The sequence below is a fragment of the Vidua chalybeata genome, chromosome 3, assembly GCF_026979565.1.
Source record: "Vidua chalybeata isolate OUT-0048 chromosome 3, bVidCha1 merged haplotype, whole genome shotgun sequence".
In the NCBI taxonomy this organism is placed as follows: Eukaryota; Metazoa; Chordata; class Aves; order Passeriformes; family Viduidae; genus Vidua; species Vidua chalybeata.
Window position 1 is genome coordinate 86,856,035 of NC_071532.1, and position 15,394 is coordinate 86,871,428.

General features: G+C 34.8%; 1 protein-coding gene across 1 annotated transcript in view; it reads left to right on the forward strand.

Annotated features, from left to right (window-relative positions):
* EYS (eyes shut homolog) overlaps positions 1–15,394 on the forward strand; it is a 723,820-nt gene that overhangs the window by 232,321 nt on the left and 476,105 nt on the right. Inside the window, exon 21 of the mRNA XM_053938438.1 lies at positions 609–730. Within this exon, the coding sequence (XP_053794413.1) occupies positions 609–730 (122 nt within the window). The remainder of the gene's footprint in view (positions 1–608; positions 731–15,394) is intronic.

Here is a 15,394-nt window from a genome sequence, read left to right on the forward strand (position 1 = left end):
TTAAAATAAATTCAGACCTGCAAGAGGTGTGATTCCTTCTGTCATGTACTCCATATATGGATGGAGCACTCTAAAGATTCCTTGCCATTTGGATTACTAATTATGAAAAAGAGACAAGATTCTTATGATTAGCTGTCCTTATCTTGTTAAGAAATACATAATAGAAAAATTCAACTCAAGTATGTTTTCTCTTAATATAATGGTATAATATGAGGCATTCCTTACAACAGAAATAACAATATTAAAAGCAACCAATAAACCAAACATTGTTTAACTGCCATATCTTATTTTGATATCATTTTAAAGGCAAAATCTTATGTATTTTGTGATTATTTTGTGATAGAAAATTACTCATTACTTATAACATCACTTTTTAACTCATTGATTTATAACTCTTGAGTCTAAATATTTCAGTACATGAATCTGCTTTCATATTTAAAAGGTGTTTTGAGACCGTATTTAATTTATTCTAATTTTTTTAACATGTCCACACCATTTAAGTAAAGCTGGTCTTAATCTTTTCCAGTTAGTATTCACACCTGGAATTAGTAAATTTATTACATTCAGTTGTTATGACTCTTAGTACTAAAGTACGATCTCTGTTGCAGTTGTCGATGGCTTCTATTGTTTGTGCAACCCAGGATATGCAGGACTGAAATGTGACCAAGACATTGATGACTGCATAGTCAACGCTTGTGAACACAATTCTACATGTGTTGATCTACATCTGGTTAGTAGCATTTTTTTCTTAATTAAAATGATTGTTGTTATCATTCTAAAATCTAAAGCAATATTTTTCTGAGTTCTAAACCTCCTCTTGATCAATACATCCACATATCAAGGGCTTTATAATCATACTTTCCAGACACTGGTATTTTTGTTTATTTGTAATTTTATAGGCAGTGGGAAATAGGAATGTTTTTATCATTTAAAAGCAGTTACTAGGTCAGTGTGGTCATACAGGGAATGCAAAAGGTGCAGAAAATTTTCTACTAGCTGTGTTTATGACTTCATTATAAGTGACAGGAATACTCATTTACACCAATTGCAGTGGTTTCAAAGGGACTTAAAAAATATCTTACGCAAGAAAATTGATTTACTTCAAGTACTTCAGCATTTATTTTCAAAATTCCTCAGATATATTAGTTTCAGAGATATAAAGTGTGTTAAAAATAACATGTCTTAGAAATAAAATCATTCTATCACCTGATTCCTCCATGAGAGGAAAGAAGGCAGAGATTCACATGGTGTAAACTTCAACACCAGAGGTGGCCCATATTCTCTGTCACTCCTTCCAGGAATCTGTCAAGAAGTAATTTGTTTTCATTGTACTCAATAGAGACACTAAGATCATGCAGTAAGAATATTTTCTTTAAGAAACATTCAGGCTGTCAGAGAAATTACCAGTTAAAAAAAAAAAATGGAAGAAAGGACAGCTTTTTCTTTCTTATTCTAGCTTCTACCGGCACATTTGTGAGAATACTAAACTGATAAATGTAGAATTCAAATTATATTATATTAGGTGACTCTATATGGAATGAACTAAACATCTAAGCACCAACCAAAGATCACTGAAAATGTAGGCAGCACAATCCACAGTTCAGCTGCCCACCATTTGAATCTTCACTTTGGGAGAACTGAAAAACCCTGTAGGTACTACTGACTGCTGCATTATAGCTGAAAGTGTTTGCAATTTCAGGAACCCTGAAGCGTATGAGAGGTGTGGGTTTTGGGGTTTTTCCTTGCTTGGTTTCTTTGGCTGATTTGCTTTTTTTGTGGCTGGTTGTTTCTTTTTGCTTGCTTGCTTTTCTTAGTACATGCATAAATAAACTGCATTTTTTTTCTGACAAATCCTGAGGGTAACCTGCAATTGTCACTATTTCCTAAACTTAAACCAAACTTAGCTCTGCTTCAAAAGAATTTTCTCAAATTCTGTAATTTCCATAGCTGTTTCTTCTTTTCACAGTTAAAACACTTTATGTATCATACAGTATTTTGGAGGGTTTTTTAACATGTTTCCAGAACTAGTCAACACCTTGGACAAAATCAAGTGCTTGATATGGAGACCACAGTTTGTGACACTTTTGTTATTGTCTTTGGATGCTATTGTAAATGCATATTTTTCTATCACTAGACTGCAATTAATATTTCAAGATCTCATACTGAACACATATTAAAGTCATGCTAGAGAGCATTCTACAAAATAAATTTTATGCCTCTAGTTCACGTGCTGTCTTATTCTCTAGGACAGTGTGTTGCATATGTTGACATTACAGGTACTATTCCTATCTGCAGCTGATCCTTTAATTGAGACTGACAAAATGGAGTTTTATATGCAGTTTAAACAACATTCTTCAAAAAAAACAAGGTGCCAGAAATGGAGAAAAATACAGATTTTTAATAAAATTAATCTATTTTACCCCTTGAGAATTTTGGCTATGCTTCACCAAATGAGTTGAAATATTGATCCAGGGAAATTTAATAATTTGGGCAAAATTTTAGCATGACAAAGAATAGTAATTTCAAACGCTGTTTTAATTTTTTCTTCACATGTCTTTCATCCATTTTTTTCCTTGATTTATTTGCATTTATTTTTGTTCTGTAGTTCCTATATATTTCTCACCTTGTTTGTCTCAGACCTATACAATTTTGTTTCAAACAGAGCACAGCACAGCAAACTAGTGAGATCTATTCAAACTACTGTTTCTGAGAAAGCGTGACATTCAAAACACCAATGTGGATACAGTTAGTATCTACAGAAAATGCTGTAGAAACTTAATGGCAAAGTGTCATATTAAACTCTGTGTTCGATCCTTTTCAGGCTTTTTCAAAAGTTTTCACTTATATTGTCAATATTACAGCAATCATTTATGTGAAAGGATTCATTTTGATGTTGGCTAATACACATTCAAAATTTCTTTTTTCATTATAGGATTGTTCTTTGGTATTTTTAAGAGCAACAAAATTTCACTCTCAACCCTCCCCCACCCCCCCCCACTCCCCAACCAGAATGTGTTTTGCTAAGTAGAAAGGTTATTTTGAAAAGAAATTGGGAATTTCTGGTATTATTTTGCTATAGTACTAATAATTCATTTCTATTCAATTCTCCTTCTCTACTCTTCTCCAGAGTATGTTTACTTAAACTAACATTTATTATATACATTTCTGAAATAACTTTCATGTGGATCATCTTTTAAGTCAAATCTAAAAAGGGACCTAAAAGACTTGTTCACTAAGTGATTGCATTATTCAGTTTATATGTGACTATATTATTTCACATACTATGTCCTTCTTATTGTATTCATTATCAAAGTGTACCAAAATTTTTCCAAATCACATTATCTGTTTATACATCAAGATTCCTCAGTGATCAACACAAAGAAGATTAATGAATTAATATATATTCATAAAAATGGAAGAAGTCTCATCCCTTCTTCTTCAGCAACTGTAAAAGAGCAGATAGTGAATTAACAATCCCCTAGAAAATTAATTTTAACAAAACAGGCTCTCTTCATCCTCCTCTAAAAGGTAAAAAACTGGAGGATAGGAAGTAAGTGAAGCATAATAAAGGAAGATTTAAAAACAGACGGCGATCTCGGGAGTTTCATAATTTCTGCATCAAATACCATTTTCTTTCAAAGTTATACTACAGCAGCCTTATTATACAAGTCAAAGACCAAAGATCTGAATGTGAGAAAGAATTCCAATATATGCTTTAATTGCAACATATATTTCACAGACTTTACCTCGGCTTTCCTGGTGGGGGGTGGAATTAAACAACTTTGGGATGAGTCACAGAATAATTTACTTTGAAAAAGATCTTCAAGATCATGGACTCTAACTGCAAGCCTAACCCTGCCAAGTTCATCACTCAGCCATGTCCCTGAATGCCACGCGTACACACCTAGTAAATACCTTGAGGCATGGTGACTAAATCTCTTCCCTAGACAGCCTGCTCTAATGCTTGACACGACACCATTTTAATGAAGACATTTTTCCTAATATCCAGTCTAAACTTTCTCTGGTGGGAGATCAGGCTAAGTGAAATACAAAGTTTAATCACACAACTACATCAGCAGAGATTCTGATTTTCTACTGCATCTGTAAATTCCTGTTCTCCAGGAGTTATATACCAGCAAGACATTATATGACAGCACAAGCCACTGTCAGTCATATTAGACCCTCTGGTGGCTTAGGAATAATTAATCAGCTACCTTTATGCCCACAAAAGCTTCATTCTGCAGTCCAGCAGCTCAAATACCTTTGATGCATTTTTTCAGGGTAAGGATGAATTACCATTGTCAGAATGACACTTGCAATATGTATCCTTCATTTTTGGTGTTGGTAATGTGATATAACATAAAGCCTTGAAATTAGATAACAATGTTATCTTAGCAATGCATCAGAAAGAACAGGCACAAGAAATAAGACTCATGAGGCGTTGATCCAGCTGTCAGCAAAGGACCACACAGACACTTACTCTCTCTGTCCCTTCTATGGGATGGTGAAGACAATAGAAAAAGAGCAAACAGAAGAAAACTAGTAGGTTGAGATAGTTTAAAAAGCAAAGGAATGGGGAGGAAGAAAGAATAAAACAAATCACATGATTCAAAGGCAAACGCTCACACCTTCCACGTGAACACTGATGCCCAGCCAGCATTTGAATGATGGCTACCTTATGGTAGAGTTTCACCAGAGTAACTTGCAAATTCTTCTTTAAAAAGTTAAAATATTAAATTCAAATTATTGTTGGGGGACAATACACAAAAATATGTTGTCCCTAATGATTTATATAAGATCAGATCATGTATATACTCTATATAACATAAAACATTATTTTGGAGTATTTGCATTTAAAAAAAAGAAAAGAAAATAGTATCTTCACAATCACTCTGAATTCAGATTTTGCTTGTGTTGTTCTGTATGTCAAATTATAATGCAAATCCTGTCACTTTAGTGTATGTGGAGATCCATGCAGAAAATTATAATCGATGTTTCTTTCAGAGCTTTATTTCTGGAAGCTATTATTTTTCTGTACTTACCACATAGTAAAGTAAAAAAAATAAACTGTAGGTAAAGTTATAGTTATGTGATAATGCTTGTATTGTAGTCCCATGTCCTTCTTGTGGTTAACTCTCTATCCTTTTGATTTTAAAGGCAATTATTTCTCTTTCAATAACATTTAATGTGATGGAAATGAGATTTCCAATAAAACAATGGACAAGAAAGCTAATTCAAACTAGAAGAAATATTTTCTTGTTTGATTTCTGTTTTTAAATTGGTAAGAGGGAAAAAAAAGTACATATTACAAACTGACATGTAATTCAGGTCTTTCAGGAATTTATAATCTAGGTTGTATGGAAGGCTTATGTCAAGAATGGAGAGAGATTGTTACTAATTTTTTTTTAGAACAAAAAAAAATAGATTTGACAGATAGTTTAAATTTCAAGAACAAGTAGGTTAGCTCATTGCATAAATTTTGAAAAAGGTTTGAAAAGAACTCTGGCACTGAGGACTAAAGTACACAGTAGCTAACTGTTAACAGCTTAAGTTACCCGAAAAGAAATTAGTCAGGTCTTTGGACTAACCTAAAACAATTTCCTAAATTGGTATACTGAACTTAAGTTCCTTGTAAAACAGAATTTTTTGTATTTTATGCTAAATAGAGAAAAAAAATAAGAATTCTCTCTAAAACCTATAACTTGTTTTGAAACATTGAGAAGTGCTTCAGAAGGATCATCTTCCTAGGTGATGAGAGCAGGTGATCTGACATTTGAAACAAAATAAACGGCTAGATAGGTCTGCATCAATGAAGTTTCTAGACTTCTGCAGGAGCAGAAATTCTCCAAGCTTTAAATTAAGCAAACAAGCACTGTCAATGAGGTTAGTCTGAAACCTCAACTTAACTAAAATTCAGACTACATACAATGAACGGTGCCCAGTGTACATAACAAATGACAAGCTCTTAATGGTTCCCAGGTCAAATAAATTCAAGTTGACTTCTATGTGACTTAAACTTATGCATTGACCTCATTGAGAGTACCCATGTGGTGAAACTGTGAATACGGGACAAATAAGTTTCAAATTGCCAATTACACATCCTAGAGAAGAGCTATATGGCACCTGTAGTTCACCCAAAAAACTAGCAACTGCAGCAGTACTTCTGCAAAGTTTTGCTGCTGATACAACTCATTGTGCTGCCCTGAAGATTTGACTTACCATCCCTGAAATATTTCATCTTCCATTTATATTTAGCTTAAAAAAAAAAAAAAAAGGAACAGTGTCTTCATAGTCCTTCTATAAAAGGTTTTTTTCAAGATCTATTGAAATGCCTCCCTCCTCTGCCTTGTACTGTAGTGAATATAACAGTAAAAAGACTGAAAATGTAGTCATTATTGGGTGTACTCCTTTATGCTCTAATAAGTGCAGTTGAGTCAGAGACATTGGAATACACAAAATTAACTATTGATTTACTGACTTAGGATAATGTCCTTGGTATTAATCTGTGGTATTATACATTACTTGGATAGAATGACAATGATATTTCTGCTTTACTCATTAATTGAAAGATGATTTTGGCAAACAAGTATCATATTTCCATTTATTTGTTTTATTTATCACATTATTTTAACATGTTTTAATTTGATCTTCTTTTTGAAAGATGCAGATATACATAAACATTTGTAACTTCAACCAACGATACCACTAAATACCATAGGAGGGAAAGCCTTCTATTATCTTTTTCATAAACTGAATTTTAAATACTCTACAGAATGAATAAAACTGTCACAGAGTGGAGGAAATGGAGATTAAGAGGAAGCTAAAGATTGGCTTTCCAATGAGACTTGTGAACAGAAGGCAAATGAATGTGGTAAAGATATGGGAAGGTAGTCCCAGATGGCGCGCTTAAGTTTTGCCCACAGTGAAGAGGCTAGACAGACAAAATCAGTGACAGCAGGGAAAGAAGTGAAGAACTTCATAACATAAGGAAGAAGCTGGAGAATTGTGGCCTACTTGTGGAAAGCATAACCCTAAATTTGATTTGTGCACTCTATAGAGACTAACATTATGCTTGAGGTGGGAAATGAAGAGTTTTTACCTTTGAAGGCATTAAAAGACTGGCAGTGGTATTACAGAGACTTGGAACTACAAAAATGTTATTGATTCATAAGGAAGGAAATTCTAAAAAAGGACATTTAGCTGCAGAGAATTATGTAATGGCATGTACTTAGCAGACTAAAAGAGAAGAAGGTCATGGAAAGGTATGGGTCCACAAGAAAATTATTCTGAAACAAGTTAAATAGTGAAATCCACAGGTGCTCAGTCACTGTCTGAAAGCTTCCCACATATATGTCCTTGCTACACAACACACAATAATTAACTGGAAGAATTAATAAATATGAAATAAATTCTCCATATAGCAGGAAGGTTGTTTTCTTTTGCTTAAAGTATATTAAATAGTTTTGCACCTGTTTGCTTTTCTAGAGAAAATGTGAATGTTACTCCCACTCCATCAATTATGAATTACAGTATGGTGTGTCTAACAGCAAAATAAGTTGTGCAGGAATAAAGAACAGTCTCTTATTTCTGTCTGTATAAAAAAAAAAAAAAAAGTTAAACAATTCACATAAAACATATACAATTGACAGGTTATGTACTAACATTTGTCATCCAAAGACTAGGAGGTCATTTTCTGGTTTCATTAGGTCTCTTTAGCTGCTAACCTCTTCAGGCTTGGGAAAATTATGTAGCACTTGGAAAGGAAAATAGCCCAGAGAAAGACTTGTTATCCCATTTCTTTTAGTTATTTTAGAGTTCTCCAATCTGTCCTCCTTTAGATTTTAATATTCTGTTCCAAGGATTCTGACTAAAATTTTTTTACTGTGAGTATGATGAATCACAGGAACAGCTTGCTCAGAGAAGCTATGGATGCCCCATCCCTGGAAACAATCTGATCTAATGGAACGTGACCCTGCCCAGGGTCCATATCTTGCAGTATTATTTATTTGTTTGTTATCATTTGACCCCTATTCTTTTTCGCTTATAACAATGGAAAAGAGAGAGATGAAGAACACCTGACAATTACCAGGTCTTGTACTACTAGGCACTGAGTTACTTGCTGTAAGAGTCAGTTGTTCTTGTTTCTCTTGCTTAGCTATCCTCTTTCAGTGAAAAAAAAAAAAAAAAGCCAAATTATATTAAAGATATATTGTATTTGTATAGAATCTGTTTTATTTGCATAACATAAAATTCTGAAATATGTTGAGATATTTCCCAGAAAAAGTAATTTCCAAGATTATTCTAATAGTTTATCCTTTTACAGGAGAATTGACTCTGAAAACACTGGGAAAACATTTCATTCATTTAGTGAGTAATCATATTAATTGATTTCTGCAGGTCTATTATGGAATTGTGAAAACGCAAGATTATGCCAGATGTGGTTGGACTGAAATCAAAACCCTTGACCAAAGTTTCCTTTAGAAATAATCATGATAGACTTTGAATATTTCCTCATTACTCTCCTACATTACTTCAAGTCCTGCCTTGAAACACGTTTTGTAAGGGCTATTGAAGCCCTAAGCAGGGACACACCTGTACATACACCTGTCAGAAATAGTGGTTAAACTAGAAGCTTTCTGAAATAGTAATTACATATGCATTTTCTTCCTTGAGACATGATGCCAAGATTTTAAAATAGTTAGGCATCTTCATCACCTTTAAGATCTGTTATAAAAAAAGAAAGCTTATTTAGAGTTCTCTACTAACATTTTTAATAATTCATGAATTTTTTATGCTAAGGCAAAGACTTGATATATTGCATAAATGCTTTACTATGTTTGTTTCAGTACAGCTTTAACACTAGCCAGCACCCCCTGAATGTCTCAATAAAATGTATTTCCATCCAGATTAATTCTGTTCTAGTCAGATACTGTATCTCTCATATTTCAATCTAGTTCTTTTTTTGAGCTTAATTTGTACAGAAATATGTTTCTGTTTGTAGACAAAGCTGATTATTTGAAGCAAAAGCTGCACAACATTAATGTAGGCTCACTTTCTTAATAAATATCTATAATAGAGTCTGAAGTATAAATACCACTGCAATTTCCCTGAGAAAAATTCTGAATTTCATATTTGGTTTTCGTTCATTCACACATGCTCAGTGGAATCATTGAGTGTCTGGAGAACAGCAATGACTGAGATACAGAGGTGACATGAAGTAATTCTTTGCATTCCACCTATGTTTTGTCTCCTTTTTTTTTCCTTATTTTTTTTCTAACTGAGGAAATGCCAATTAATGCCACAATTTTTATTCAGGAATTGCTAGACCTTCTCTGGTGGGAATAATAAAAATGCAAACAAACAACCAAACCCAAAAACAAACCAAGAAAAAAGTATAAGAGAATTTCATCAGAACTCCCCCTGAGGTGAAACCAAGAAGCAACAAAACATAAAAAGAATTTATGAATATCATTATATATTTTTATTTAATGAATATGCAGAACAGGTTCGCTGTCCTTGTTAGCAGATGAAGGACTGGGAGTTATGCCAAAAAAGTGTCCAAACCAGCTGAGCCTGAAGCACTCAGCAGCACAACAAAGAACAACAAGTAGCAGTACAGGGGCACTCCATGCTGGGGATGAAGGCCCCCATCTGCCAATACTACCTGTCTTTTAAATAGGATTGCTGCTTTCCAAGGGCTTGGATTTGGGATGCCATGGTGAGACTAACAAGACTTGTCCAGCCCTGGGACTATCATCTCTTGCTGCTCTTCCATATACGTACTAATGATATGGCCAGAGCAGACCTGGAACACACCACAGGTGACTCCATGTCTCCAGAAGCATGATGAAGGACATGGGTGCTCCAATATTTTTCTCTACAATCCTGACAATGAGACGAAGTGCTTGAGAGAGTGTTTATCAACTGCTTTTATCCAATTTAACAACTGCTTACATAACTGGTATTGATAACAGTTTCATCTTTGAGGACCATGGGACCTTCCCACAGGATTGAGGCTAGGAAGACGTGGGATAGAGTTGGTCAAAAGGGGCAGAAGTATCTTTGATAACAGATTGGCCAACCAAAATCAAGTGAAGAAGCGATAGACTCAGTTGTCAAGCAAAAGGTGCAAGTGATTTAGAGAGACCTGCTGATAAACACATTAGGACTGCAGAGGGCCCACTTCTCTCTATACACAAAAATAAGGAGGTACCAAGAGGACAGAGTCATAAAGAAAACTATCACACTTTTTCTGAGAATTTAGTCCGACTGTGTGCCCATCTGAGGTGCCAGTGCATTAACCCCTGCAGCACCCCAGCAAGTAAAAAAGACAGAGCCAGACTTCTCAGTCCACAGTGGTCCCCAAAAAAAGAGACAAAGGCCACAAACTGAAATAATTCTTTACATTTAAATGTAAAGAAAGTATTTTTTACAATAAATGTAACTCTGAAATAGGTTGCCTGGAAGTGAGGTATCCATCCTTGGATTTATCAAAACTCAACTGGATGAGGTTCTGAGCAAGCTGTTATAGTTGACCCTGCTGTAAACAGGGCAAAGGAACAGGTGAACTGGACAATCTCCAGAGGTCCCTTCCAGTGTCTACCTATGTATGATTTTCCAATACAAAAACTTGATACCTGTATCTCATCAAAACACCTACAGTTTAATGTATACCTTTCAAAACAGTGATATAAATCTTTATGGGAATGGTTTACAGATATAAAGAAAAAAATAGTCCTAGAATTGCATTGCAGAAATATTATACAGCTATAAATTATTGAGAATTGATAAAAAGATGGTTCACACTTGTTGAAATCACCTAGGTGGAGAAAATTATGTCAGCAGAAAGTGGCACCAAAATATCTCCATTAGAAAATGCAACAGCAGTTTATTTAACAACTGATTGACTTGAGTGCAAATGAGTATACAAGGATATGCTTTTGATACAATCTTAGAATAAAAACATTTAAGATTGACTTGTGTGAGGATAGAATCAGACTTTTAGTTACTGGTTACCAGATTATATGTGACTTAAGGTCACATTTCTATGCGTTTCTTATTTAAACAAAAAATGTTCTGTAAATGGATCTGTAAATTTAGTTATGTAGGTACTTCACTGAAAGCGTGAAGTAGTCACAGTGGGGACATTCTGTGTAAACATAATATGTGTTAATCAGAGCACAAGGCATCAGAAATCTAAACCCATTTCAGATTCCAAAATTTAAAAAGGAAAAAAATCTGTCTTTTTCACTCATATTTATAGTATACCTGAATTAAGGGTAATACTATGTTAGTAAACAACACAGATAACCCCAGAGTGAAAAAATGGGTATTGAGACCTGGCTGCAAACAATATACTCATTTGGAGGGAGAATCTTGCTATTTTCTGGACTTATGGAGAGCATTAGGTGGGCACATTTTCTGTTTCAGTTTCTTTCAAAAGCAATTGGATTTGTGTGCACTGAGACCAGTGTATGACAAAGCACATTTAATTGAGGACGAATGAGAAATTCATGTCCAAAGCCTAGTCCTTGGGTAAACTAAAACACTAATGAGTCGCAACCATAAGACCGTGACAACAAGAAGCATATAAACACGTGGTTGGTTTTAAATTTCATTGGCCAATATATTCATAAAGGACAAGTCTTCTGAAACAGCAGTTTGTGATCTCAGTATGGACAACAGCTTGGAAATCTCTGGCTTTAAGTCTCTCCCTCATTAGTCAGCTGAGATACTCAAATTAAGTGTAAATGTACTGATTGCCTATAAATGTTGTCCATATGTTTGTCTGGTTTTGTGCCCACTGGAAAATCAGTGATCCATTTAACATAGCCAAACAAAATATGCCAAGTGATTGAAAGTTAACCCTTACTGGTGCATAACAGTGCATGTCATACCACTTCAATGAAACCTAGTATTTGTGCTTTGAAAAAACTCTGTATGTTGTCCCAAGCCCTAAAAGATGTCAGAAACTAAATTTAGACTGTTCTTACTGACAATCTGCCTGTTGGCAGGGGTATACTATTGAACTGAACTGAGCCATGAAGGAACCAGCTAGTTGTTAGCACTGTCCTGACAGATACCACAGAAAGTACCATACCATTTTCTTTGAGAGGTGAGTGCCAAGATGCTCTAGGTAGCTTCACTACATGACAAGCTTGACTTATATCTCAGTGTAACATCTGTCTTGATGTAGTTTAGTTAGTGATAGAAAATACAAGCCTAGAAAGGAGTTATTTTCAGTTCCTTAATTCTGAGTACTACAAAGATATTTTGTTTCTTGATACATGTTCCTTGAGGTCCTAAGTAGTGTTCAATAACCTTGCTCAAAAGCTATCAGAGATATAGAAACAATGAAGAAAAAAGAAAGAAAGAAAAAGACCTCTGGTGGAGGATTGCAAACGTTTTCAACTGGTCTGGCTTCTTTCAGTTTATGAGTGCATAGGCTATATCTGAAATATCCTTTGAAACAAGTATCGGCACTTCAGAGATTTTGTAGAAGAATTTTTGCATCTGCAAAACTGTTAGCAATTTCTCATGTAAGATTAATATTATGATTTTTGATTTTAATGTTTGCAAACTCTAATAAAATATATGCAGTATTTTTAAAAATAAGCTCAGAAATATCAAACTTCCTCTTAAAATTACCTTAGTCGTAAAATACAAATATAGTGTAAGAGACTGAGTTTCATATATTGAGCTGATTTGCGGGTGGGGGAGAGGGGGAAGGTGTTTGGGTTTTTGTTTGTTTGTTTTTTTAGTTTAGTTTTCATTTTGTTTTATTTTGGGGGAAGTTGTCTTTTTTTAGGAAAAACAATGTATTGTTTTGTACAGCAGAGAAAAACACAATACACTTTTTGATTTACTCTGTTGCCACTTGCTGGTTAGTTATACATCTGGGATGACTGTCACTAAATGATTTCTGAATAAGTCCAAAACTGAAAAGCATCTGCAAGCAAAATCCCAGTGCTATAGAGAACAAAAATGCACATTCTGCATGTGTATCCACAGGGGAAAGACACAAAAGGCATATCAAAGAGTCTGGCATTTCATTTTATTACCTAGGCAGCATTCCCAGTCTCCTCTGGCTGTGGACATATGCTTTTTAGTCAGTTTATGATACTTGTTTCATGCTTGAGGAATGAACAATAATTGAGACAGGGTTTTTTACATGCTTTAAATATGTCAACTTTTTATTAATAACTGTAGTTATGAACATTAGGCCAAGTACACCTTCTCACAGTACCTGCTACCATGTAGAAACTCAGATCTTTCTCCTCAGCCTTCGTTATGTACATCTCCCAGCTTTATATTACTTCTGTTGGTTTTGGCTGTATTCCCAGTTTGTTTTCCTACCTTCCAGGCTCTCAGTTTTTCTCCACTAAACCTTTGCCAATTAAAAAATCTGTACTATTTCTATCAGTACCTGAGTGTCTTTCAGTAAGAGAAATGAAATAAATCTTAGGTTTGTTCTATGTACTGCTGAATTGTAACTGACCAAAGGAAAAAAAGGACCTGTGGAAAAGAAACAAGTTTTTAGTGTGATTTTTTAGCAATAAAAACATTCCTTTGCTAAAAAAAGAAAGAAAAAGGAAATAAAAATAAAAAAATAAAAAAATAATAATAATAATAAAAAAAAAAAGACCAGGGAGCAATTTTAATACTAATCATGGCTTTCGTCTTTATGAACAATGAATCAAGAAGTGCACCAAAACCCCACCAGTTTAGGCAGAGTTTCTGGAGTTTCCATTCTCAACTGCTTTGCATGATGGAAATTTTGACTAAATTTGGTTTAGACAAAGAAAGCTCAAATGAATGCATATCAGAAAAAAATATTCAGAAATTTATTTTAAAACTGAGTAATTAATACACAATAGTTGTTTGATATAATACCAGTTTTGACCCAGTTGAAGTGTATTAAATGTCATGAATGCCAAGGAAACGGAGAATTTTACAGTCTTGGGCTTTTGTTCCCTGTCTTTACTGAATATGTCTCCTCCTTACAATAGTTGCCTTAATATTTTATTTTTTTTAATTGCCCCAGTTATTTCACTGCTACTGTCAGATGTATATTTTTTTTTCTTATGATGCTGTTGATTCTCAACTCCAAAATTTCCTTCAGTTTCTAAACTGTCAGATAAGCAGAACACACATCAAACACAGCCTTTATTTAGTAAAGGTATATCAGAATATCATTATTATTTCTTTTTGTCTCTAACCTGTACCTGAGAGAAAAATGCACTGCAGATTTAATTTCTATGTCAAGGTTTAACCCCAGACATCAATTAAGTAGCAGAGAGCTGCTTGCTCACTCCACATCCTGGTGGGGAGGGGGAGAGAATTGGAGGGCTAAAAGAAAGAAAACTTGGGGGCTGAGAAAAGTTTAATTATTGAAATTAAATCATTAGAGAGAGAGATTAAATCCAAGGAAGAGAAGTGATGCAAATGAAACCAATTGCTCAGCACCAACCAACCAATGCCCAGTGGCCTGCACTACTACCCAAGCAGTAGACCCTTGGCCAGTTTTTCACCAATTTTATATGTTGTGCATGGCATCACAACTGCCCTTTGGTCAATCAGGGTCAGCTGTGTCCTCTTACAGCCTTGTGCCCCCCAGCCTACTTAGTAGCAGCAAAGCATGAGAAGTTGAAAAGTTCTTGACTTAATGTCAGCCCTGCTCAGCAACAACTGTCATCCACATTATTCTCATCCTAAATGCAAAACACAGCACTGTACCATTACTAGAAGAAAATTAACTCTATCCCATCCAAACTACGACACTTAGGAAACATCATTCTCCAGAAATGTAAAAGTCACAGCAATGCTTACATGTTTATAGCTGAGAAACTGTATATTGGGAATGTCTCCCGGCCATGCTTAGAGTCATAGAATCAGCTATGATACAAAACACCTCCAAGTTCAAGTCCAACTGTTTATCCAGCAATGCCAAGTCCTCTACTAAACCATGTCCCTCAGTGCCACATCTACACAACTTTTAAGTTCCTTCAGGGATGGTGACTCGGCTACTTCCCTGGACAACCTGTTCCAGTGCTTGATAACCTTTCCATGATTTTTTCCCCTGAAATCTCATCAAAAGCTTCCCTAGTGCAACTTGAGGCCATTTCCTCATTTCCTGTCACAGGTAACCTAGGAGAAGACACCCATTCCCACATTGTTAACTATGCTTTCAGGTAGTTCCAGGGGGTGATATGGTCCCCCTGAGCCTTTATGTCTCCAAGATAAACAACCAATACTCATGAGAATTGTGCTCCAGATCCTTCACCGGTTTCATTACTTAAGTAATTAAGTAACTTTTTATTATGCTGCAATTTCATTCTAATGGAAAGGTCATTCCAAACATTTTCTTACCTTTTTCTTTTTCCATAAAAATCCC